The 27,984-nt window shown below is 38.9% G+C and overlaps 1 protein-coding gene across 2 annotated transcripts; it reads left to right on the top strand.

Annotated features, from left to right (window-relative positions):
• Window positions 1-6: 6 nt before the first annotated feature.
• On the top strand, window positions 7-27,971 carry FGL1 (fibrinogen like 1). Of its 2 annotated transcripts, XM_054508580.2 has the most exons (9): window positions 65-155; window positions 579-639; window positions 10,518-10,597; window positions 12,927-13,107; window positions 19,210-19,369; window positions 19,634-19,731; window positions 23,572-23,660; window positions 23,858-24,045; window positions 27,551-27,971. In XM_054508580.2, the coding sequence occupies exons 2-9, from the start codon at window positions 636-638 to the stop codon at window positions 27,708-27,710; spliced, it is 960 nt and encodes a 319-aa protein (XP_054364555.1). In that variant the 5' UTR covers window positions 65-155; window positions 579-635; the 3' UTR covers window positions 27,711-27,971. The 2 variants fall into 2 exon arrangements, with proteins under 2 accessions (XP_045735679.1, XP_054364555.1); XM_045879723.3 differs by lacking the exon at window positions 579-639 and having other exon boundaries at window positions 7-155.
• Window positions 27,972-27,984: the final 13 nt, after the last annotated feature.

Raw genomic sequence — 27,984 nt, 5'->3', positions numbered from 1 at the left:
TTCCAGATTAAAGCCAAAATCAACATTGTCCCTATTTCTAATCAAATAACAGAGAAGCAATGACAAATTCTGGATGCAGTTAGAAGATCCTGAGAGGCAGAGTGGCAGGACCTAGTCTGAGCTGTGTCTCTGACTCATTTTTGACTTCAGGCAAGGTATTTAACATCTCTGTACTTTTGACATAATTGTAATAATGCTAATAGATGTCATAGGTATGATATTAAGCATAACTCAGGAAACAACCATGAGCGCTTAGGAGAAGTCAGGTTAACTAGATAGAAGACCACCTCTGCAACGTAGAAAATAAACTTAGAATTATATCTCCTTTCCACTCCTAGCACATTTTGAATGAATTGGATGGGAATTTGATGTACATAATAGGATTTGCACATTTAATATACAAGATAGAAAATAAAATGGGCAATGTTAAAAAATTTCCATTTCAGAAGTAAAATCTTCAGAAATGCTTTTCTTTATTTCTATCTTTTGGGAATCAAATTTATTTAGCTTTTTAAGGCTTTCACTGAGTGTAAATGCTTAAGATAAATAACAAAGATATTGTTATATTCCATTTTCAGAAAAATGATAAAAAATTTGGAAGAAAATGCCTAAAAGGAGTCTCTAAGTCGGTGTTTATGGGTAAATTTTTAAGTAACTAGTCTTACTTAATGGTGTAGTCCACTCGTGAATGCTAACTTACTAAACATGCTTCTTTCAATAGCTCTTTCTTCTTATTTCTTTTATCTTGTATTCTTTCATGATAGCTTGCTTAAAACACCATTTTAAAAAATTTTTACATTAACATGTATTTTTGTTTTGTAATTGTTTTTAAAAGTTATATACCATCTGTACAACTTTTCAGTTTAAAACTTAATATTTTTGCCTTTAAGTTTCTCTCTCAACTAATTTAAAAAATTTTTTAGTGGGGAAGAAATTGGACTTAAGAGACTTAGAATAATTTGTATCAAATAATATGGTACACCAAAGAATAGCCATTTGAAAACTATTTTAGTTTTACAAAAATTGAAAGTTTTGAAACAGTCTAAAGCAAAAACATTATAAAAGAAATACAACTGTAGAGTAAGAATTAAATAATCTGATACCACTTTATCATAAACCAGATTTGCAAAATAATAATGGTTTACTATGATGAATGACAGAGACCAGACTTTCAAAGCATTTGAAAAGCCCAATACCTAAACATTTCTTCAACATTATAGAAGATGTTTAGAATTACAATTACAATGGGTGGGCGGTTGCCTGTGGGGTTTAAGCCATGATTTCAGCTCAGGTCATGATCTCAGAGTCCTGGGATGGAGGCCTGTGCCGGCCCTGGGCTCAGCATGGAGTCTGCTTAAGATTCTCTCTTTCCCTCTCCCTCTTCCTCTACTCCTCTCCCACCTCCCCACCCGCCTCACGTTTACTATGAAGTACTACACGCACTCTCTCCCCCTCTCTCTCTCAAATACATAAATAAATCTTAAAAAAAAAAAGAATTACAATTGGTCACGGAGGAATTTTAGATGACTTGAGATATTCTCAGGAATTATTCTAAAGATTATCAAATTAATACAATGACTTTAAAATATATATTTGTAATCACATTTTGAAATGCCTTATTACTGAAGGAGCTGCCAGACTAGAGCCTCCCTCCTTTCTCTGGGAAAGATCAGATTTGATTATTTTAATGGCGATGAGATGGAAATTTCAGGACACCAGGAGACAGAGCCTGCCAAAACATTTTATTGGCCCTTTATTTTCTACCAAGCCTCATGTAAAGTACTATGTATACATGTTATATAATCTCCCAGCATCTTCCAGAGCTCTTTCAACATACGCTGTCTCTTAGACAAGAGCCAGAATCAGACATAGATATAAGATCATAATTTGTTTTTAAAGCTCTTTAAGTTTTTAAGCTAGTTTATTCATTTCTGAAATAAAGTACTTGACCCCACAAATACAGAAGGGAAATTGATGAACCAAAGAAAATATACTAATTTCAACAGACAGCATAAAAGCAAAGTCTAGAAGGCACAAAAATTTCATGACTTTGATTCTTGACTCCCAAATATTTCATCTGAGAGCTGGAAGTGGATTAAAACAATGAAGATCTGGTTACTATCACATAAGAAAAATGAGACGTTATTTTCACTACTGGAACAAAAAAGGAGAAATCCCAATCAATAATCCGGCAAAAAAATAATCTTCTCAGTCAGAAGAACAATTTGAATCAGAGTCACAAATAAATGGTACTATATCATACTGTTATACTCATCTCCCAGATTAATGTGAATATACTTAGTGAAAGTTTATTTTATTCCTTTAGCTAAATAATTTTCCCTCTCTGAGCCTTGTTTCCTAAAGTGTTGATGATGTTTGGATGATCTCACTTCCTTTTATTATAGTTTGACCATGTGTACTAGTCTCATGGGATAATGCTTCCTACTTCCAAAATCTCTTTATGTGTTTTTAAAAAAATATTTTTATTTTCCATCTTCATTTTCTTTTGCTTGCTTATAATAAAACAAATATTCTTGCTTCTTATTTCCTGTAACATTAAAAAACTTCACATGTTTATGACTCTGCCATTAATTACATGTTAAGAAATTTCCATCATGTGGAGGGGTAATTTTTACTTTGTATGACTTGACTTTATGACAAATTTAAAAGTTAAATGACAAATAACCATAAAGGTACAAATGAGGTTTTTAAAAAAAATAGCAGCAGAGCTGTTGTAGTTCTGCTTGGGAAATATATTTATTACCAACTGAAAAGTATGAGTCAAACTTATAATTTATTATGAGATAGGTATGATAATAGTTGTAGCCCATTAAGATAGTCTAACTTTAAATATGTTAGGTTTTAAGTTTTTCATTATTTATTTGCTCTTGGGATTTTATAAATTCAAATATCTCTTTAAAACCAATATAAGGGCGCCTGGGTGGCTCAGTTGGTGAAGCGACTGCCTTCGGCTCAGGTCATGATCCCAGGGTCCTGGGATCGAGTCCCACATCGGGCTCCTTGCTCGGCAGGAAGCCTGCTTCTCCCTCTCCCACTCCCCCTGCTTGTGTTCCTGCTCTCGCTGTCTCTGTCTCTGTCAAATAAATAAATAAAATCTTAAAAAAAAAAATTAAAAAAAAAACAATATAAGTTAGCACACACCACATGTCATATTTGCAAATCAATACAAACTTTACAAAAGCCATAGTTTATTAAATATTCTCAGTCATTGCTGAAGGAGGGGAGATGATGAAGGCAATCTGAAAGGGACATCTAATAAATTCAGCAGACAAAAAGAATCTGGTGTTGGGCACCTGGGTGGCTCAGTTGGTCAAGCGTCTGCCTTCAGCTCCGGTCATGATCCCAGGGTCCCGGGGATCGCGTCCCGCGTCAGGCTCCCTGCTCACCCGGGAGTCTGCTTTTCCCTCTCCCGCTACCCCTCCCCTTGCTTGTGCTCTCTCTGTTGCTCTCTCTCTCAAATAAATAAAATCTTAAAAAAAAAAAAAAAAAGAATTTTGTCTCTAATAAACAACTGCAAAATTATAACAGATGCTGGGAAGTTCTAAAATTCTAACTTCGATTCATAAATTTTCTTCTCATCAATTCACCAAATATTTTGTTGAGTACCTGAATCAAGTTGAATTGTGCCCATAAAGTGATACGTTCAGTGCTAACTCCCATTACCTGTGAATGTAACCTTATTTGGAAATAGGGTCTTTGTAGATGGAATCAAGTTAAGATAAGGTCATATTGAATTAGGATGAGCCCCAATCCAGTGGGCTGGTGTCCTTGTCTGAAGAGGGAAATTAGGCACAGGGACACTCAGAGGGAAGACAGCCATGTGAACGTGCAAGCTGAGAGTAGAGTGTTGCAGACGCACGCCAAGGGATGCCAGTGATGGCTGGCAGCCAGCAGATTCTAGAAAAGGCAAGGAAGCATTCTTCCCTAGAGGCTTTCAGAGGGAGCATAGCTATAGTGACTCCTTAATTTCACACTCCTATCCCCCAGAAATGTGACAGAATCAACTTCTGTTGCTTTAAGCCGCCCGCGGTGTGGTAATTTATAACAGCTGTATGAAACTGATACAGTACCTAAGTATCTATCAAGCATGGAGATATAACAGAAATAAAAAGGATCAAGTCCTTCATTTCATGGCACTTATGTAACATAAACATATATAGGGTCGCCTGGGTGGCTCGGTCACTAAGCGTCTGCCTTCGGCTCAGGTCATGGTCCCAGGGTCCTGGATCGAGCCCCGCATCGGGCTCCCTGCTCCGTGGGAAGCCTGCTTCTCCCTCTCCCACTCCCCCTGCTTGTGTTCCCTCTCTCACTGTGTGTCTCTCTCTCAAATAAATAAATGAAATCTTAAAATATGTATATAAAATATTTCATTATATTTGAATATATTTTTCAATTTCCTTAATGACTAGCTCTTCCTTTCTTAATATATTAGGTTGAACTGTAAGAAATGGCATACGTTTGAATGGTTTTGACCTAACAAAATGAAAATTTCATATACTTCAAATTAATACACATAATACATCTCTGGGCATTTGATTACTCTAGGTACTTTGTATGAGGGGAAACATACAACATTTGTCCTTTTGTGTCTGGCTTGTTTCACTTGGCATAAGGTCTTCAAGGTTAATATTTCATTGTGTGTATATATCTCATTCTGATGATCCATTCATCTGTGGATGGACATTTGGATTGTTGTTCACACACTTTTTGTCTGTTGTGAATAATGCTGCTATAAACATTGGTGTACAAATAACTGTTCCTATCCCTATTTTCAATTATATCTGTTTTTTACAGTATGGAGTTTTATTTTTCTTTTTAAAATGAAAATTTTAAAAAAATATTTACTTATATAAGTAATCTCTACACCCAACGCGGGGCTCAAACTCATGACCCTGAAGTCAAGAGTCACATACTCTTCTGAATGAGCCAGCCAGGCAATCCTCAAATTAGAATTTTTCAATCATAATTTTTTAAATAAACAATAGAAATTTATTTCTGACAGTTGTGGGGGTGGGAAGTCAAGATAAGTGTACCCGTATTGTTGGGTTCTGGTGAGAACCTTCTTCCAGGTTGCACACAGCCATTTTCTCCACTTATCTTTATTAATTTTTTAATTTAGTTTTATTATGATGTACTATATGTTGGCTAACTGAACATAATTAAATCATAATTTTATCACAATTTTATACAGTACTGAAAAATATGTTAACTGAGAGAATTAGCAATAGTGTTAAAGTCTAGGGACAGTTGCCTCTTCTATTTTGCATAAAGGTAACTCAGAAGATGGGCAATGTAGCAGAAAACACTGTCCTTGAAGTATTTATGATTCAATTACGGAAATACTACATATATTTTATAAACAACTAAGACAAGCTCAAGTCTTGCATAGAGAGCTTTTCCTTTTTGATGACCTTGAGAGAGCACCACTCACCATCTCAGCTTTTCTTAGGAAAGATCAGTCTTGTTTCTAATGAATTATTAGAGAGAGAATCTTAAGCAGATTCGACACCCAGTGCTGTGCCACATGGGGCTCAATATCACCACCCTGAGACCATGACCTGACCCAAAATCGAGAGTCGAACACTTAACCAACTGAGCTATCCAGGCACCCAATATAAGCTAGTATTTTAAATGTAATTCAATATATTTAATATAAGCTATATATAAAAGCATCTAGTGTACATAGCACCGGGCATTAAACAGTCACCCCATGTTTGAATTTTAAATGGTTACTAAGATCACAGAGTAAAATATCCATTTTCCTAAACTAAGTTGCTATAAATGGTATCACATGAATGTATAAAAGGATGACTCACTGAAAAAACTGGATCTCCAAGGGCTTAGGAGAGCTTTTCTGCAATGAGTTATTGAATGTGTTCTTGTATTTTGTCTGACTTCTTTGCCCATTTAGCTGTGTGATTTACACAGCACTCCACTTCTTTCTGTACATTTTGGTTATTTTGTTTTCAGTGTTAGATGAAAGGATTAAGTTGTAACATAAATTATACAACTTCATGATAAATTGCTTGCTATTGTTTCTCTCTGTCTCTCTCTTTTTTTAATTTGAGAGAGAGAGAAAATGAACAGGGGGCAGGGAGTGGAGAGGGTAGAGAGAGAATCTTTTTTTTTTTTTAATGTTTTATTTATTTATTCATGAGAGTCAGGGGGGCGGCAGAGGCAGGCTCCCTGCCTAGCAGGGAGCCCAATGCGGGACTCAATCCCAGGACCCTGGGATCATGAGCTGAGCCGAAGGCAGACGCTTAACCATCTGAGCCACCCAGGTGTCCCAAGAGAGACAGAATCTTAAGCAGGCTCCACACTCGGTGCAGAGCTGGACACAGGGCTTGATCTCGTGACCCTGAGATTATGACCTGAGCCAAAATCAAGAGTTGGATGCTTAACCGACTGAGCCACCCAGGCACCCCTTTAAGTGTTTCTCTTTAGACTGTTAGGTAAATGCAGATGCAGAAAGAAACTTAATATATACCTCCCTTCAGAGAGAACTCCTTTGAAAGAAACACGCAAAATTTAAGTTTATACCTCTCCTGTGTACACGAATGAGGCTTGCCAACTGGTGGGCTTCTTTGGAGAAGGATCAGGCAAGGACAAGGCGCTTCTGTTGGAGAATCGCCCAATGTAAGCCTCTGATGATCTTTTCTGTGAGCCTATTCATTCCTCCAGAGAGGAATCCCATGCTCTCTGGCCTGGAAAGTGGTGGGAGGAGTAGAGAGAGGGCTGCCTGGCTGCCAGGACAGAATATCCTGGTGGGGTGTGTGTGTGTGTGTGTGTGTGTGTGTGTGTGTGGAGGTGGGGGGGTGGGTGTTTCAACCTGTAGAACAAAGTACTCTCCCCTGACCTCCTTTGTGCCTGTGGTCATGCTACCCAGAGCCTCTCTGGTTCAACCTTAGTGGAAAGTAAGCCTTGTTGTCTGATGGGGTGAGAGAAACAGTATTCATGACATGAATTGACAAGGTCAAAGAGAAAGGGAGGGGAGAAAACATCTGGCATGCGATGTTTCAGTGAGGTTTTGGTGAGAATCTGAGTGTCAGCCCATCGCCTCCAACCCTGCCTTCGAAGCCAGCTGATGCCTTCAGCCCTGCACCCGGCTGGGGCATTGCAGTGCACCTTAGTCTCCTTCTTGTGATGGTCCCCTTTGCTGCTGCTGGTTCCCCAGTTTTAGCAGCCCTGCCAGCTCTCCAACGTGCTTCTTACATCCTACAAACATGTTGACATTGCATGCCAGGTGTTTTCTCCCCGCCCTTTCTCTTTGACCTTGTCAATTCATGTCTTCTCCATTTTTCTTTACTCCTTTTCTAGTGGGGTTTTATGAAAAAGAAAAAATAAATGCATGTGTTCAATCCAACCAAAAGCCTCGACCCCCTTCCTAACGCTTACTTTCAAAAATACACTTAGCCCTTTGTTTTCCCCTTGACCAGGATAAACATAGACAAGGAAGGAGGAAGTATTGCCACTGCAAACAGACTAGTTTTATGGCAAGGAAAGGACATTTTCCCCTCTGAGAAAGAATTTTCCTTCCCAGGGGAAAATTTTCTGCAGAGACAACTAACCTTTTATCGGCATCGCTGTAACAAATGAGATGCTGGGGATACAACAATTAGCAAGGTGGGGCCTTTGCCTTCAAAAATCTTATTCTAAGCAGTTAGAGAAAGACATGCAAAAAACTGACCACTTGATAATTCCATTGCTTGGCACAGTGCCTGGAACAGAGCAGGCATGCAAACAATGTTTATTGAGTGGATAACTGCTATTTTGGTCTGCAAATATAGTATGGGGGGGGTCACAGTGGAGGAAGTAATTAATTTTGTCTTGAGAGGTGGTCTGGGAAAGTTCAATTTTTATACGTAATTACATATGGTTTCACGTCTACTTAATTTATATTGTCCTTAATTTCCATTTTCATGGTTATTTTCATTTCTTGCTTGAGACGCTGCCTCGCCGAGGCTGCCATGTTGATTCTTCCACAGCATGTAGCACAGTGCTGAGCAGAGAGCTGATAATCAGTAAGGGCTTGCTAATGTGGCCATGCCCTCAGTTTGCCTCCGCTTCAGTGTAGCTGTCTCCTCTCCTGCTAGATTCACCTGATGTTCCTTTGGAGAAGTGCATGACTCAGGAAGAAATGAGTCACAGCCATGTTCATGAGCGAGGCCGATGTTTACAGGAGAAGGCCAAGCGGGAGGGCCCCCATTCATCCATGCAGCCTGTTTCCCTGTGTGTTTCAGTCATATGTGGATCACGAGGCAGGCCGTGTGGAGTTCAGGTTAAGGGCATGGGCTGTCAAGGTGGAAAGCCCTCAGCTCAATTGCTGGGTCTTCCATAAACCGGCTGTGTGATCTTAGGGAAATGACTTAACCTCTCTGATCTATTCATTTGTAGGATGAGGATAATAGTACTTGCCTTAGTTATTTGAGAATTAAAGTAGATGCTTATAAAATACACAGCACAGTTCTAGACTTGTAGTAAAAAAATAAAAGTCAGTCAAGTAAAATTATATAGTTATATGTAGCAGACTCTTTATTACTCTCTGTAATGCATAAATTTCACATACTCTAAAAACTCACATTCTATTTTATAGTGCTTCCCAAGGTGGCCATGCACGGTAGTTGTCACTGAATTTAAGTGTCTTTCCCATTCTATAACTGTTTTTGTTGGCCTCAGAAGGACTGAGAACTAACTACTTTGTTATAATAGACTTAAAATTTTTTGTATATTAAGTCCTTAAATCATTGCTTCCCAAACTTTGCTGAACATTGGAATCAACAATGTTTTAAAAATTCCATGTACCTGACTGCCACCTTTAGACATTCAATTGAATTCCCGGGCATGGAGATTTTTTTAAAGCTCCCCAAGTGATTCTAATGGGCAGTAAAGTTAGGAACCACCTTTTTAATTATATAAAAATTGAGAAAGAGGGGTGCCTGGGTGGCTCAGTCGTTAAGCATCTGTCTTAGGCTCAGGTCATGATCCCAGGGTCCTGGGATCGAGGCCCGCATCGGGCTCCCTGCTCAGTGGGGAGACTGCTTCTCCCTCTCCCACTCCCCCTGCTTGTGTTCCCTCTCTCGCTGTGTCTCTCTCTGTCAAATAAATAAATAAAAATCTTAAAAAAAAAAAAATTGAGAAAGAGATACCTGAAAAGACCTAGTGGTCACAGGTTCTATAAGAATAAAAATAGGCTAACAAATAATTCAGTTGATTCCAGTTCTTTTCTGGAAACCATAGGTATAAAATCTGTTTGAAGATTATGCAAATATCTCTGCTCTTCTAGGCTCCTTAGCGTCTAAAATTTATGAAAAATCATCTCTGGCAGCACACAGAAGTTATTTGAGGATGAACAAAATTTTTCATCAAGACTCATTACTTCAAGAGTGATTTCATTTTATTTCATTTTATTTTGAGAGAAAGAGAGCATGTGCACAAGCAGGGTAGGAGGGCAGGGGGGAGCGTTGAGGGGAGGGGAGGGAAAGAGAGAGAATCTCAAGCAGGCTCCACACTCAGCGCAGAACCCAAACATGGGGCTTGATCTCATGACCCTGAGATCATGACCTGAGCTGAAATCAGGAGTCAGACTCTTAACCGACTGAGCCACACAGGCACCCTCAAGAGTGATTTTAAAAATAATCTCAAGAAGTGGTAAAGTGAATTTTCCTCTACAACTTTAAACAGAGCTTAAAGATTTATATCACCTTGGTAGCTTGCCTATCCATTAAGACATCAAGAAAAACAATGCATATCACATCCTATAGTTGTCATTTTTTTCTTTCTTCTTTTAAAAATAAAAGCAGTCTTCCATATACAAAATAAGTTATTGTTCCTTAGGCACTTATCCTATGACAGGGTATCTAAAGCATTAGGTCAAAATTGCCACAGTCCTGTCAAGTAGAAATTATGATTTCCGGGGCGCCTGGGTGGCTCAGTCGTTAAGCATCTGCCTTCGGCTCAGGTCATGATCCCAGGGTCCTGGGATGGAGTCCCGCATAGGGCTCCCTGCTCAGCCAGGAGCCTGCTTTTCCCTCTCCCACTCCCCCTGCTTGTGATCCCTCTCTCTCTGTCAAATAAATAAAATCTTTAAAAAAAAAAAAAAAAGAAATTATGATTTCCATTTACAAATCAGGAGCATTTTAGTAGGTTGCCTGAGGGCACACAACTAGGAAGTGGCTCAGCCAAAACATGGAGCCAGGTCTTTGTTTTTACAGAACCTTTGCTTTGTCTGCAAAAGCAGCACATTACAATTAGAACACTCAGAGAGAGGCAGAGTCCCTTTATTTCTGCAATTGAACAGGTTCAGTCCTACTTAAGGTAACAGAGAGCATCATTCTGTGTGAGGGAAGCATGGGAAAATCCAGGGGAATTTCCTTGAAGACTCTCAGACTAGAGATGGAGCTGCATCCGACATCCTGGATCACGTTGAACCTGAACCCAACTCATCTCGAGAAAAAATCACAGTAAAGAAGTTTATGAAATATCTTTTGTTCTTGTAGTTGTTTCAGTGGGGAAAATGGTGAAGATGTTCAGTTTCATCCTTGTCACCACCATTCTGGTAATGGGCAGGGAAAGCTGGGTAAGCTCATTTATTTATGTATTTATAATACCTGCTTTGACCTGAATTTTCTTTTATTTTGCAGAAAACCTTTAGTAATTTGTCACTGAAAAAAAAAAAATAACTAAGGGGAAAATATGAAAAAGGTTTGTGGACGCACCTGCCACATAATAGGCACTTAGAAGAGACGTAATTTTTCTTTCTCAAAGTAAAAACTAGTCTTCACAATAAATAAGTAAAATCTTTTTGAATTTACTGGGGCCTATTTGGGTAGTTAAATAATGTTAGAAACTTAAAACTACCCATGGTAATTAAAATTGACCTAGGGTCTTTCCCAATATTGAGTTTTCCAATATTGAACACTGTTAGTATAAACTGAACAAATTATTTGAAAGTAATTACAATGAACTCATGCCTTCCTCCATTCATAAATAAATAAAAGGGAGAAAATACTCATTTATTCAAAGTTCTGGGAGAGTGAAAACTCCTAAATTTTAAATAAGCTCACTAAAACTGTGCATGTGGTCTCATAATGATTGAAGATAGTTGCCCTGTACTTCCAGCTATTTTTAAATCGCACACTGCAATTTATATTTAACTATATTTAACACTATCGCAACCAATTTCCACCTATTAGAAAGGAGCACAGGATTCCAGACACCATGAAATGTTCTTGCTGTTCATTTTTTAGACTGGTGGGAATCAGAGAGCTAAGCAAATAATTCAGAGTAGAAAAATCAAGGAGTGTTGAGGAGAGAGCACCAAGAGCAAATAAGAAATGGTCCTCGAGAAATAGCCAGGGGAGATTCAGTGACTCGGACTTGGAAATAGGAGAAGACCTGGACCACCACTTCCCCATTCTCTTGCTATGGGACTTCCAGTTTGGGGGCTGAATTTCTATGTTCACAGTACAGGTCTTCATAGGAAGGGAGTGTACCTCTTTGTCCCAAATAGGGTGTCTAGCTGTGCTGTTCTGACCACCTAGCAGAGGGCCTGGAATGTAGCAGGTCCTCCTATTTATCGAATGAATATAAGGCGGTACATAAAGATAGGAACCGAGAGGCAATTGTAAATTGAGAAACCTGTCTGATGGCTGTTTTAGGAAATGATGTGTATAAAGGCAGTAGTGTAAAGCAATCACTCATGAAAATTTAGAATTTCTCAGAAGTGAACATTTACACTTACCATGGGAGATCATGATGTAATTTGCAAATAGAGATGTCAAGGTAAAAGTGGAAAAATGGCAAAAATTAGTCTTTTGTCCTTTTTTCCTTTTTTCCCCACTCTACCTCCAGTAACTCTTCCCACATCAAGTACTCAAAGCCTTTATTGAAGCTTCTAGTCTCAATACCTCTTCCAGAAGCCCCATCCCTGCAGCTCATCTTCCCAATTAATTCCCTACCATGTTTCCTTTCTCTTTGGAAAGTTATCAGACGCCAGCTTAGAAAGGAGCTGATAAATTCTCTTGCATCCAATATTCTTGGGTTTTTTGCTCTTTTAGAGAAGATAAATGACCTAACTGGAAAACTCAGCCTCCTCCCATCCCTTTCTGAAGTAATTGAGGGAAAAACAAAACAAGCAAAAAGTTAAAGTGACTTCACTAGAATTTGCACAGGTAAGTGGGTGAGATATTCAGGGATATGAGAGTCTAAACTAACATCCCTTATAAAGGTGAACACATGTCATCAGATTATAAGTATTCCATTAAATTTTTAAGACATTAATGCCAGAAGGTCATTCCAAAGCCTTGTGTATTTTAGGGATTGACACACTAACAATGCAATGATGCCATTAAAACTTTACTGTCAGGAAAGCATTTGATGGCATCACGAAGAGACTGAGAGTAGGGATCTCTAACCGGATTTGAATCCTGACTCCTCCTACTTGCTGGAAAAATCCCTGAGCAAGTTGCCTCACTAGGGTTGAGACAATTCCTCCCTCCTGGAATCATTATGAAGATCGAATGAGACGAATTTAAGGCTCTTAGCTTAGTCATTCAGATTATTTTATATTAATATATAATTTTTTAGTTCAAGCACTTTACCGTAGCCATAATTACTTATTCTTCAAACAACAAATAGTACCAGAGTTTTCAAACCACTTTCTGGTTAGAATAATATTCAGAAATGGGAGTTGGGGACAAATTTTTTTTTTTAAGATTTTATTTATTTGACAGAGAGAGACACAGCGAGAGAGGGAACACAAGCAGGGGGAGCGGGAGAGGGAGAAGCAGGCTTCCCGCCGAGCAGGGAGCCCGATGCGGGGCCGGGACAAAATTGAATCATTAATTTGTCCAGCTTGTTAGGAGCTTTTATTTCCCAGTGAGAATGAGATGCGCATCACTTTGCAGGCTCTTGAGAACTGTCTCCAGGAGCAGGCACGGCTCAGAGCCCAGGTGCACTTGCTTGAGACGCGGGTCAAGCAGCAACAGGTCAAGATCACACAGCTTTTGCATGAGAAGGAAATCCAGTTCCTTGATAAAGGAGAGGAGAATAATGTCATTGACCTTGGAGGCAAGAGGCAATATGCAGGTCAGAACCTATTTTTCTTATGGGCTTCAGGAACTTATAATATACACCCATGTGCAATGGGGTTGCTCATTATTTGGTACTTCGGATTTTGCTAAAGAGCTTTTCCTATTCCAGTAACAATCAACATGAAGCATTATACCAAATTTAAATGTCTTCTACCACATTTTATCCTTTTCTCTCACTAATCTCTGCAGGGGATATTTAATACCAATGCTAAATATCTCAGAATTTCTATAGTTTAATGAGAGATCAAAGACAATAGATTGTTTACATACTGGTGTGCAAATAACAGATGATACTTGTGAAATTTTACAGTTGAGTTTTGTTTTTGTGTATCATTTCTTGTTACACTTATACAGTTTTCCCTTCTGAAACCGTTATGTGCTTTAGGGTAGTAAATAAGGTAATAGAATACAAGGACAGGGAAAGAAAAAGGATCACAATTATTTAGGGAAATACAAGAGTTGTGTTTACATGTATATTTTATGGTTTGGTAATTTTCCTTTTGATTGGGTCAGTGTTCCCACCCGGAAACTAAATGATCTTAGACTGTCAACACATTGCGCTTATCACTGCACATAGCATTATTCCTTATAGAAAACTATTCACTCGCCTTCCTCCAGGCATCTTTTAAAGTAAACAAACCAGAGTTGTCAGAAATGAGGATGCCATCTAGAGCACTGTGTTCCTATGTCTGTTCTAGCTTCTCCCATGATGTATTATAATTTCTTTGTCTATGCATCTGTCCTGATCAATTAACCAGGCACTTTGTAAGGTCTGGGATGACATTTCATCATTCTTTCTTCCCTCTTGCCTATTCGAGTACCTGAATATAATAGAGCCTCACATTTATGAATGAAAGCAAGGGAGTACATGGATATAGGAAGCGCTAGATAAGCAAATATAAGTTGGAAAATAGATCTGACTGTAACTGAAAAACTGTAAAGGCTGAAGAGATTCCAGGCTGATAGAATAAAGACATGTTTATTTTATGTTTCTAAATATACTCATCAGTGTAGGATATAAGGATTGTGAGAATTTTAGAAACTAGGCTGCAACAAAATGCTTCCTTCTTTCTTTACCGAGAACCTAATCTCTTTCTGGTCAGACTTTTGTCCTAGGGGCTCCTGACATGCTGTTGTCCCACCATGTGATCCCTTACCCTTGATTCTTGAAGTCCAACTTCCCCCTCCCCTGTTTAGGGATCAGAAGGAGGCCTGTGGTAGAGGGATTGGAGGTAGCGTGAGGATGGCCCATGGCTCTGTGGCGTGGAACAAAGAGGAACAAAAGCCAGCTCTGGCAAAAATAGGCTTGGGAAACAAAGGCCCTGTCTGAGGCAATCTTGGGGGCAAAGAACCAGGAATGAGAACCTAAGGAGAGAACCACAGTGATGATTAGGCAAGACAGTGAAAGAAGACTCAGGAAAGCAGTCAAACAAGCAAAATCAGTAGAAATTCCTTGAAGACTGATTCTGAGCCAGGGCTTCCCACTAGAATCACCTGGTGACCTTGTAAAATGCCAAAGCCAATAAAAGAGCCATGAAGGGTCTGAGGTTTTACTCTCTTCGCAGCCTAACAAGTTAGCCTGCCACCGTTTCATGGATGCCGGCAGAAGAAAAGAGACTCCCGGGTCAGGAGTCTTCACGTTTGTACCGATATCCCTTGCTTGCAAATACTGAAGGAGCAAAATGGAGTAATCCAGGTGGAGAATGTGCAGGCAGTGGGCTGTGTCACAGCTGAGGAACGCTGAGCTTAGGAAACATCAATCTTTTATTTATTATGGGTTACAAGCAAATTGGCCCAGTTTTTTCTCCTTTGCAAGAGACATTATTGTTATGAAAGTGGACAGAAACTAACCTGTCATCCGTCTCTATCTTCTAAGGCTGTTTACTATACAAACATCCCTGAAAAAATTAGTCCAGAACATGAACTCTGCTTACAAAATGTGCAGAAAGGCAATGACCCCTGGGAAACTGTATACATATAGTGCCTAGGTTCCACTCCAATTAAATGAGAATTTAGGCTGCAATTAAATGAGAACCCCTACAGGACTGAAAAGGGCTTGTGCTTTTGCTGATGCATGTGGATGAGATTGTTCAAGACCAGAATCAGGTCAGGTTTCTCCCCAGATTTCTTCTCACAGGCTGAGGTCACCTAGTAGAAGGCTTTGCTTCTTTTCAGGTAGGAGGTAGGGTATTGTGGCAATTCAACACCCTTTTCATTCAATGACGTTTGGGGCCTAATTATAATGTGGTCAGTTATCCACTTAGCAGGCTTTAGCTACCTCTCCCGAGACTGTGGAAAATTTAAGATACAGATGTCAGAGTAGGATCTCAGTAAGTTAATTAGGCCAATCATTGTTGATAACAGGGTTGATTCAGACAAGGGGGTAACCAGAATGGCCAAATGACCATTTGATTGATGACTTTGTCTTATGGGCTGAGTTGTACCCTCCCCATTCATATGTTGAAGCTCTAACCTCTAAAGTCTATGAATACGACTAAGAGATTAAGTTAAAATAAGGCCATTAGGATGGGCCCCACCAATCTGAGTATCCTTATAAGAAGAGACACCAGGGAGACTGGTGCCAGAGGAAAGACCGTATGAGGACACAGCAAGAAGGCAGCTCTCTGTAAGCCAAGGACAGAGAGTTCAGAAGAAGCCAACCCTGCTGGCACCTTCTATGATTCCAAAAGGGGTACACAGCTAATCTCAAGGTCAAGGAACTTGTGGATATAAGAGAAGTATCATTATTCCAAATTCCAAAGTAAGTTCAAAACCCAAAGTATGTATTCAGATACGATCTGAGCAGGTTGTGAACACAGATTCAAGTGTCCAGTCATGTCAGGAGGCAGGTGATTGGATGTTTGTTACAAGCACTGTGCAACCAGTCATGGGAAGAATGAGGTTGAGGAGCTACAACTCCAATCCCTATGTCAGGAGTGCTGGGTGGGGACCTCGGGAAACAAGAAGTCACCAAGGAATAAGGCAGAAATCAGTTACTAGGAAATGGAAATACCAAGGTCAGAGGAGGACTGACTGTATAAGCAGGAGTTGGATGGAAGAGTCACATGGACAGTGTCTAGACGAACCATTATAGTGTGTGTATGTGTCTGTCTTATAACATTATAGCACATACAATAGGATAGATGATAGATATTTTCTTGTTTGGGATATAACATTAAAAAAAAACCCCAGAAGTTAATAGATCTGTGTCATATTCTTCCTATACAATAGAAGCATTGAAGCCTGGTTTCAAATTCCCACTGCCCATCTTGCTAGCTGTAGCCTTTGGGCAAGTGACTTAACCGTTATGGCCCTCATATTCCTCGTCTGTAAAATGAGAATGATAAGAATGTTTCTTTGTTGTAAAGATTAAGAGTTAACACATGTAACATGAGTACAATAGCATTTCGTACAAAAGAAGCACTCAATGAATGTCAGCCATCTATCCACATTATTATATACTCTCCCCCTTGTTTGCACAGGAGCAAGCCTCTTCACCCTACCCCTCAAGAATCCTGCCCTCTCCAAGGGACCAACATCCTTTCTTCTTTTAAGTTTCCTTCTTAATGTTGCCTGGTGGGGAGAATGACTATAGCAGGGTGAGCTCTTGCATTTCCCAGCATGCCCCTGAGTGGCCGCTGAGCTCATGCTGGCCTTTCTTTGAGCTTAGAATGACTTTGCTTCTCAGCTTTGAGCTCAGCCACCATTCTGGGACAAGAGGGAAGTCCATGTGGCAGGCTGTCATGTCACTTTGTGAAGCTTAAACATTCAGCCTTCCAACATGGCTTGCTTTCTGCATGATCAGAGAAAGTATTCACCTCATCCAGTTTAGTGCAGTATTTGTCAGAGGGCAGGAAATCTTGGCCTCACTCTAGTATTATGTAAGTATCCAAAAATCCCTTTTTGTTTTTAAACTCCCATGAGCACAGAGCTTTCTAACCTTGCCCTTGCCTGCCTATTCTCCAGAGACTTGAGTGGGTCGAAACATTTTGAAAACATTATAAATACCTAGTTAATGTTTTACACCCTACATTGCTTGAACTTCCTGCTATCATAGTATAAGTTACATTTCCCCAAGGCAGGCTCCTTATTTCTAACTTATTTTTTATGAGCAATTTTTGCTACTGGTGCTTTTTGATGTTTTTTGTTTTTTGTTTTTTGTTTTTTTTACTTGGGTGTTTTTTGCTTTTTTTTTTTTTTTTTTTAAGTTGAAAGCTTTCTTCTGGATTTGTGTTTGGTTTTTTCCTCTGGGAAGAAGGAAAAAAATTTTAAAAACACAAACTTGCAGTTGGCATAAAATAGAAACAAATAGAAAATGTTGGCTGCAAATGCTATATTCACAAAGTTTTCCAGAGGAAAAAGTTATAGCTAATCATTTCCATATTTGCCTGGAAAATAGTCTGAATCTTTGGAGTTTTTACTATTCAGCTCTTTGGTAGGAGATTATACGTAAGCAAAGCGCTCCTTCCTTAACAAGGTTAAAATCTGCTTACTTTAATGAAAAGTGTTGTACAACTTACTTGACCACAAAATGTAAGCTTTTGAACAACACTGAACTAATTTTAGGTAATGCTTTTTTTCTTATTTAATTGCCAAAAAGGATTTTTTTTTTTAAGAATCCATCATGCATAAAGAATGGGCTTTTGAGGGGTGACTGGGTGGCTCAGTCGTTAAGCATCTGCCTTCAGCTCAAGTCATGATCCCAGGGTCCTGGGATCAAGCCCCGCATCAGGCTTCCTGCTCCACGGGAAGCCTGCTTCTCCCTCTCCCACTCCCCCTGCTTGTGTTTCTGCTCTCGCTATCTTTCTCTGTCAAATAAATAAAAGAATAGGCTTCTGAATCTCAGGAAATAAATATACAAATAAAGCCTAAATCATTACAAAGATGAACAACTCACCAAAGCTGTAGAAATGATTGGTCTCAACTTGGTGAGAGCTTTTGAAAGTGACAAAGGTTCTTTATTTTCTTTTCTAATTCGTATTGCCTATTCTACCAATTTAATGCACAGTGTATTTTACTTGTAACAAAACAGAGTTGTAGAAAATTGGGCATCAAAACAATGAAAATGAAGAAAGAACTTTAAAATATCCAACCAGGAACAGAATTTTTTTTTTTTAAAAAAAAGGAAGGAAATTAACAAAATGATAAGGGTAAAACATGAAAGTTAGCTATAATGTTAAGTTATAGTATTTTTACTCAAAAGTCTGTAACTAGGTATTCTTCAGATCATCTCTTTCTAGTGGCCACTACTTCAACCAACCTTTAAACAGCTTCCTAGGCATCGAAACAAGAGTGAAGTCCATACTTGCCGTATATTCTCTAAGTGTGTACATATCAGCCTAGATGAGACCCAGTGACTATTGATTTATCCTACCCTCAAGTAATTTAAGAAATAGATATTACTTTTTGGTGACAAATTGGTACCTCTGTTTGCTCCAATAGTTAAAGAAATATCATGGTGAAGAACATAGGGATAAAAGGAATAGCAGAAGCTTGCAGTTTTTAGCAAAAACATCTAAGAATGCATGGACTGTTAGAAATTTCAGTGGGCTAGTAAAAAAGTCTGTTGAGACTGGGAGGTTATAAGACTCTAACAAGAAGATTACTATTTTGAATTAATCTCCAGATGTTCAGAATGATTTATAATGCTCTAAGTCAAGATAACCCATATTAAATTATTTGTTCGAGGTTATATTTCTACTTTCATTTTAGCTTCCTAGGAGAGATAAGTTCTACTATTCTGTTAGATTAGGTTATAAATTCCAATTAAATATACTGTAATTAACTGAACATATGTAATTTTTTAATTGTTTTCCACAAAAATGAGAAATGAGAAACCAAATACCTCTTTTATTTTCATGATCATGTCAAGGAGTCAGATGATAATTAAATACTAGGAAAGGAAATAAGACTTTCCTAATATCTACTGGAAGATGTCCAAGATGCAATTTTAAAAAGCTGATTATCTGCACCATGTGTTTATCTGTCTCCATTAGTATTGAGTAATCTTATCCAGAGGCTCTCATGTGGGGCGGGGGGTAGAGGGGGGAGACATAAGACATATAACAAATGTTACATTACCTTGTTTTGCAAACAGACTGTTCAGAGATTTTTAATGATGGGCATAAGCGCAGTGGATTTTACAAAATCAAACCTCTCCAGAGCCCAACAATATTCTCCGTTTACTGTGACATGTCTGATGGAGGAGGATGGACTGTAATTCAGAGACGATCTGATGGCAGTGAGAACTTTAACAGGTGTGCTAATTATGACATAAGGATTTATTTGGAGTAGCATGTGTGAGATTCATAACAAGTTAAGCCTTTTTTTATTATATCCTGAGGTCTATAATTAGAATTTCACTCTGTAAGTATGACTACTGAAAGTGCATTTACTAATAAAGAAAATGACAAAAGAATTGAGAAAAGGATGGGGGTGGTAGTTGGGGGGGTGGGCACCTTGGTTACTACAAAGGTCCTTTTGGGTTTTGCTAAAATCAGCTTTCACTTTGTATTTTTTAGAGGTTGGAATGACTATGAAAATGGCTTTGGAAATTTTGTTCGGGAAAATGGTGAATATTGGCTGGGTAATAAAAATCTCCACTTACTGACCACACAAGGTAAGGTTTGCCTGTTATCAAATTCACTTGAAGTACAATTAAAAAAAAAAAACACTAAAATGTTTTTCACTAAACCATAGGCAGTGGAACCAATTCAGTAACTGCTGTGTTTTGCAGATGGCAAGGATCCCTTTGGGGCAATAATCCCCTTTATAAAATGTGGCCACTTAAAACTAGGACCAGAGGCAAAGAAACTAGATCTTCACTGGGGGTGGGAGATTTCTCATATATTTATTTTCTATTTCCGGAAAGGAAATGGAATGTCATCATCCTTCTTTTTTTAATGCCTCAAGTTCCTCGAAATATCTATACTGGGTCAGCCATCCGTTGCCACAATAATAGTATGTAACAAACCACTTCAAGATTTATTAGTTTAAAGTCAGAACCATTTATTGTGGCTCACAAATGTACAAACTGGGGGGGTGGGGGCAGTTTTGCTCACCAGGGCTGCTGATCTTGGCTGGGCTTGCTCATGGCTCTGTGACCAACTTCCTGGTCTGCGGGAGGCTGGCTGCTGTAGGTTGGCCTCAGATGGAACGATTGGGCTCTGCTCTATACCGTCTCTCGTCTTCCAGGTAGCCAGCCTGGACTTATTCTTGTAGCTCAGGCAGAGTTCCAAAAAAAGATAGGGCAAGTACGAAAGTTGCTTGAGACCTAGCCTTAGAACTGGCACATGGTCATTTTCACTGCCTTCTCCTGGTAAAAACAAGTCGCTGGACCAGCACATTTTAAGGGGAGAGAAATGGACTTAATGGAAGGAGTTACAAAGTCGTATGGCAAAGGTTGAGACAAACAATCGGGGCATTGGGGTTGTTTTTGCAATCAAATACCATAATAAATGTCCCTGTCTCCATCCCCCTCAGCTTTTATTTTGAGAAATTTCAAAGATACAGCAAAACTAAAAGAAGAGTCAACCTCCCCCTAGATTCCAGACTAACATTTTACTGTTTTTATTATTATTATTTTTTTAAGATTTTATTTATTTATTTGACAGAGACAGAGATAGTGAGAGCAGGAACACAAGCAGGGGGAGTGGGAGAGGGAGAGCAGGCTTCCCACCGAGGAGGGAACCTGATGTGGGACTCGATCCCAGGACCCTGGGATCATGACCTGAGCCGAAGGCAGACGCTTAACGACTGAGCCACCCAGGCGCCCTGTTTTTATTATTTTAACCACGTTCCTATCCATCCACTGAGCCATTTTACTGACACATTTCAGATTGAAGACATCTGTACAATTTCCCCTGTGTGTTATGTACTGGCTGGGTATCTTCTACTAGGGTTCAATAATTGTCTAAAATATCATTAGTTTGATGAATTTTCCAAGCTTCTCTTTCCCATGTTCATTTACTCCAGCTCATTGCCTTCCTTGCCTCAAATGTACGCCTGAGAATGTAGACAATCCCACTCAGATCTGATTCAGAATGTTTTATAAAAGGCAATTGTATTGCTCAAGAAGGCATGCTATATCCCACTGGCAATGCATTAAACATAAAAGCAAGGCTTTGCTTCTTTCATCCAAGTTAAGGAAAGTGATTAGTGTTTCTATATTCATAATTCATAAGTTGGATTATAACTATTGGGATCTTTGAGACACCAGAATAATAGCTAGAGAGGATAGATAATCCTTTAAGCTTGATACTTTCTTTCCTGGTCCTTCTTGTGATCAATGCTCTCTAAATTTACATAAGATTTCCCTTCCTTCAATGTACTTATTTTCCTACTTTGGAGTGTTTTATGATAGATATATAACACTTACCATACCTGCTTTTTTTTTGCACATTAATATTTATCTGGTTTCTTATTCAAACTATGAAAACTCTAAGAAGTAACCCTTGGCTCCTTCTAAATACACAAAGTTCAAAATTATTTGTCAGATTATTATTAAATGCTTATTTACCCAGATGCACATTGCCAACACATCTCCTTCCCCTTCATGTTTTAATTGGTGTTCAGGCTCCTACTCTCATGACAGCTAAAAGTTCCAGGCTTCACAATCACATATCACATCATCCATGGGAAAACCCATGCCTTTGCAATTCTTTAATTGTGACAGCTGAAGGCTAGTGAATTTCCTCTGAAAATAGCCTTGTGCCCATTATGTAAATTTTGACTGGAAATTTTGCAATAACATTAATTTAGAAATGGTCTGTAATTTCATTTTTATTTACTTATTGACCATAAAGATATTAAGATGGTTACCTGAAACATTGAGCCTGACTTTGTATCTCTTCGACAATGCAAAGTATTTTATAGGAGAGTTAACTCAGCCTACCTTACCGTTCTCATCCACTTCACCATCTTGGCTCAAATAAACTTTATGGCCTTTTGATAAGATTAGAGGGGTCTCTCCCAGAATCCCACAGTAAAGAGCTCCCTGGGAGGAAGAGTCTGTGGGGCTAGAGCGCGAAAGCCAAAAGAAGCCCACACTCCTCCCCACTCAGTAAGGACCAATCCAGCATTCCCTGTCCGAAACAGTCCTGAGCTTGCTTCCAGGACCTGTTCATGCCTCTTTTCATCTATCGCCTTTGAGAAGATTGTGCTGCTGGTGTGCACACCCCTAGGCCTGAAGGGAGGTAAAGCAACAGCTTTTAGTGTGGGTATAAACAGAGCTTGGATGTGCAGCCTGCAATGTCCACAAATGCGGACAAGGCCCCTTTCTGTGCATGATGGAGATAAGAGATAGGGATAGGAAAAGAGGAGGCAGACCATACATGAGACCTGTGTGGTGGGGTCCAGAGCGTCTCTCTCCCTGGGCCTCCATGTTCTGGCTTGGAACCCCAAGGAGACTAAGATAGTAAATTCAAACCCGGTCTTATAGGTCATTGTGAAGTTTTATTTATCAAAGTAGGAGGATAGAACATACATTATCTAACAGTTTGATGTATAACTTTCTGGTTCCTGATAATAGTTCTGTTTTTCAAAAAAGAATAGTCTTTGTGATTTACAAGTGATGGGACAATGGAGAAAAGAAGATCACTTGAAGATACCAACTAGTTCGATTATTGTTTACTTTTAAGATCAACATTCTTACTGAAAGTAAGAAAAAGAAGATATATGTTTAAACTTCTTAAAACTTCTATTTATTCTTTCATTATTAGATTTTTTTTTTTTTTCCCCGAGAGAGAGAGATTGAGACAGAGCATGTGTGTGAGTAGGGGGAGGGACAAAAGGAGAGGGAGAGAGAAAATCCTAGGCAGGCTCCATACTCAGTGTGGATCCCAATGCAGGACTTGATCTCACGAGCCCGAGATCATGACCTGAGCTGAAATCAAGAGTCAGACGTTTGGGCGCCTGGGTGGCTCAGATGGTTAAGCGTCTGCCTTCGGCTCAGGTCATGATCTCAGGGTCCTGGGATCGAGTCCCGCATCGGGCTCCCTGCTCCTTGGGAGCCTGCTTCTCCTTCTGCCTCTCTCTCTCTGTCTCTAATGAATAAATAAATAAAATCTTAAAAAAAAAAAAAAGAGAGTCAGACGTTTAACCCACTGAGCCACCAAGGCGCCCCTCATTGTTAGATTTCTTAATCTATTAACTAAATAATGACTTATTTTCTGTTGTTCTTTGTCAAGTAAATTGCACTAGCTTTTACCTGCGATAGATCTGTAGAAAATTTCCACCTTCAATATTGTGTCTCTAGCTATTTTCAAGTAAAATACACAATAAAATGTTCATGTTGTAAATACAATGGAGTCACTGTTTATTCTTTGAAAACTGACTCATGGCAGAAGGAAATGGTTTAAGTAAAATAGAACCATGAGTTGTTTTTAAACTTCAATAAATCAATGTCATCCCACACATCAGGAATATCCTATAATTTCTTGCTTGTTTTTTTTTTTTTCAGGAGACTACACTTTAAAAATCGACCTTGCAGATTTTGAAAAAAATAGCCGTTACGCACAATATAAACTTTTCAGAGTTGGAGATGAAAAGGTACTCAAATTTTCAGATAAGTAACATCATGAATTAATGTGTAAAATATAAACCCTAAGGTCAGTGGAAACAAAGATAGACAGTAGGACCTGTTCTTTTGTTTATTAAACATATTATTAACATTACCATTAATTATTAACACTAAATTAACACATTAGAGTGACAACTGATAGTGGAAGTTGCCTCTTTTCCTTTAGAATTCCTATGAGCTGAATATCGGGGAATATTCTGGAACAGCTGGAGACTCCCTTGCAGGGAATCTTCATCCTGAGGTGCAATGGTGGGGTAGTCACCAAAGAATGAAATTCAGCACATGGGACAGAGATAATGACAACTATGAAGGAAACTGTGCAGAAGAAGATCAGTCTGGCTGGTGGTTTAACAGGTTTGCGTTTTATAAACATAGTTGTGATGGCGTTGATGATATCTCACTAGTGGGCATTAATTATAACATGTGAGGTAATGTTGTCTTCTTTGTAGTATTGGTATTATTAAGTAATCATGCTTATTAGAATTCTTCAGGGATGAAGTATTTTTGAGGATTTGTTCATTGTGTGCATTAATAAAGCTTGAAAGGTGTTATAGAAATAAATCAAATTACTACTTATGCAAAGATTGCTTGCAAACTGAATGATGGGTGAGTTATCCTAAACAGTTGGCCACAAATTGACATGAAGATATAGGGAGGATTTATATAGGAGAAATATTTTCAGCGTTCTAATAACCAGTTTGGTCTTCACTTTCTCCTATTATATGAAATGGCCATGCTCTTTTTGTAATTTTTTCTATATAAAACTACTTTTCGATCACTGTGACTTCCCTTAAATCATTGAATCCAAGCTCCTCCCAATACAGAAATTCCCTCTACAATATTCCTGACACCTAATTCCACCCTCTGGCTGAATACTTCCATGTTACTTTATCAGCTAGCTCATTCCATTTTTTCAATTGTACTCAGTTTTTCCTTTTATTATCTTGAAATCTGCCTTCTTATATCTTGCCAGATTTTTTTCTCAGTAGTTAATAGAGCAACTGTAATTCCCTTTCAACAAAACCCCGCAGGCAATGGGTGAGAAGATATTTATTGTATTCCTCAACATTTTCTCTTCTCTGGGCCAGATAGTCTTGACTCATTTAACTGTTCTCCACCCAAGACGGTCTCCAGATAGCTCCCTTTGTTGTAATTACAACGTTTAGGCAAGAATGGAAACTTCACACAGTCTTGCTTAAAAATAACCTGATGGGTCTGCTGTGTCTGCAAAGCAGATTTGCTCCAACTGCTAGGGAGTGCACAGGTTTGGAATGGCTTTTCTCTTTAGAAAACAAGGACCACCTCAAAATGTCCATTATGGACAATTCCACTATGGAATCTTTAGTAAGTGAGCGTATCTGGAGCGTCAGATTTTCCATATTATTGAAGATTATCCATTAAGTTCCACAATCCAAATTTTAACCCTATTTTTGTGATGTAAGTACTTTCAAGGCATTTTGCAATCCTCTATCTTATTAAGTGGAGGTAGACAAGGCATATGTTAATTTTCCCTAAAAGCATGAGAGTCCTCCCTAGGAACATCGGCTATTGTGATGTGCTGATTTTAGAGTTGTAGATTTTATGGAGAGACAGCTAGTTGTAGGTAGTGTGGTGTGTCAAGTTGACACTAAGTGGTTGTAAAAACAGGCCATCTTTGTCACTTTCTCTTCCTCCTCCTTTTTCCTCCCCTGTCCTTCTAAGTTAGCATTATGTAAAAATTATCAGCATTATGTAAAACTTATCCATAATTCACTAAGTTGCAGGATCCCTTAATGTTTGATTTTGAACAGAAGGCCATATATAGAAATAACATCGCTTCTCGGCCTTTTGGCGAAGATCAAGGGTAGAAATAACAATCATTATCAGTTAACATTACCATGAACCTACCCCGTTGACTGGTTGCTATTGTGTCTAAAGGACAACCAGCAACATATTAACATGGGCAAATAAATGATTTACTTGACTTTAGATATAGGGGTTCAGAGATGACAAAGAAAGGCAATTCAGTAGCTGGGGCTGCCAAAGAACCCTTCACTATCCTTGAAGCCAAAGGAGATGATAAGTCTGTACAGGTGGAAAATCAGTAACGCTGGAGGAAAAGTCAATTGTTCCAGAAGCTTGGTGCTATTTCTACCAGGCCTCCTATTCCTCTTGTTTAAACCTATCATCCTCTTCCTCCTTACCCTCTTTGTTTTCATCCTAAAGTTCTAACTTACATGAAATGTTGGCACTTCAATTATCCCTCACCTGCAAGACGTTCTTTCTCCACATAGCAAACCAGTCGCTGAGTGTGGCTGTCTTCTGTCTTCTCTGCTTTGCTCATGCAAATGCTCACAGCTACTTCTTCACCGACGGAATCCCAGGCATCTCCCGCCCCATCCAGTTACAAGTTCAGGCTGTTTCTGAAACAGAAAGGTGCTGGAAAATCGGTTTCAGAATAGCTAAGATTTTGTATGCTGACCATGCAGTCAGTTTTCTTAATGGGATTCAAATCACAGAACCAATAAAAATTGTATATGTAGTAGATGCCTCTAGGAAAACAGAGATAGGCCAAAATATATATTCCGGAGGCTCAGTGGGGAGTATTTTTTTTTCTAACATTACTTTCCACACAGTTTTAAAGCCACAGTAGGTTTTTGATACTTGCCAAGTTAGCATACATGGTTTCAGTTACATACAGTTAAATTAGGAGACTGTCCGGGTGGTGAGCAAGAGCAAATCACTAAGCTGGTTAAGTGATCCACGCCAAAACTCAGCATCTATGGATAAATTATATGCTTTCTTGATTCAATAATCTGGGTACTTTCCATAGATTTTTCAGAACTATCCCTTGTGAATGTTCTCCTTATATCCTATTATCTGCCATCTGTTCATTTCAATCAAGAAATATGTAGCGACTCATTCTTAACATACACAGTAAATTATCACATAAGCTTAGTTATCCATATCGGGGCAAAATTTACAGGTTTTAAAGGAGGAAGTGGGACATTTTAAAATTTATGATAAGCCAACCAACTTATCTAGATTGGAATGATATGTGTTAAAAAAAATAACTCGCAGGGCGCCTGGGTGGCTCAGTTGGTTAAGTGACTGCCTTCGGCTCAGGTCATGATCCTGGAGTCCCAGGATCGAGTCCCATATCGGGCTCCTTGCTCAGTAGGGGGTCTGCTTCTCCCTCTGACCCTCCCCCCTCTCATGTGCTCTCTCATTCTCTCTCTCAAATAAATAAATAAAATCTTTAAAAAAAAAATAACTCGGCAAATCAGACAAACGATCATTGGTTAATTGCTGGGAAAACTTTAAATGGTGGTTTAGGTTTTGTTTTCCTACCCTTGAGGTTAAAATAATGGACATGTTGGCGATTTTTAAAAAAGGGGAGGAAGGGAGTTTGCAGTGCAAAAGCTAAGTCCTGGCAGCGGATGGATGAACACATACGAGCAAATGATCCAGGGAAGATGGCAAGAGAGCGCCCTGCCCCACCTGGTTTTGTTGACCCCGCTTGCAAAGGCCCACGGTGATAAGGTCATGTTTTTGTTTGCTTGCTTTCCCTTTTTCTGTGTAAAAGCGATTAAGAACAGAAATGCTTTTTTTACAGGACACTACAGGTGAGCTGGGCTGTATCCTGAGACTGGGTACAGCACTAAAATCCATCAGTTGAAAAAACCCATCTATTGTAGAAATCTCCTGGCTTTTGGAAATTAATCAAGATTCTCTTGTCTGAAAAATGGCAGGATTCATAGTCAAAATGTTTTTTGTTTTTTGCTTTCTGTTTTTTATCATCTGCTAGCCAATAAAAGGGTTTCAGAGGAAGGCGATTTTTCTGGTCTGACTGTTTTGTGTTTATTTTTCTTCCCACTAGGTGTCACTCTGCAAACCTGAATGGCTTATACTACCTGGGTCCCTACAAGGCTAAAACGGACAATGGGATTGTCTGGCATACCTGGCATGGATGGTGGTACTCGCTGCAATCTGTGGTTATGAAAATTAGGCCAAATGATTTTATTCCAAATATTGTTTAATTTTTCCCTGGTGGGCTTTCGTTCTGTAATTCATCTAGGTTTAATGTGATTTGAAAAATAGCTCTTCTGCACATACACGTGCTTCTAGATGGTAATTGTAATGTGTACTACTTTTCATTCCTACTTACCTTGATTACATAATGAACTGTCAGTGCAGCAAATATGTGTATTCTTCAAATAAATATAGATTATTGGATTCCTATGTGCAGAACATTATGAGAAGCGCTTATGTTGAACAACACATAAAAAGCACAGAATATATAACATGTCTTGG

Source organism: Mirounga angustirostris, unplaced genomic scaffold (assembly GCF_029215605.1).
Source record: "Mirounga angustirostris isolate CCGP_5_RB_7025 unplaced genomic scaffold, mMirAng1.0.hap1 SCAF_2, whole genome shotgun sequence".
In the NCBI taxonomy this organism is placed as follows: domain Eukaryota; kingdom Metazoa; phylum Chordata; class Mammalia; order Carnivora; family Phocidae; genus Mirounga; species Mirounga angustirostris.
Note: the sequence above shows the minus strand (reverse complement) of the source record. Positions and strands in the feature narration are given on the sequence as shown.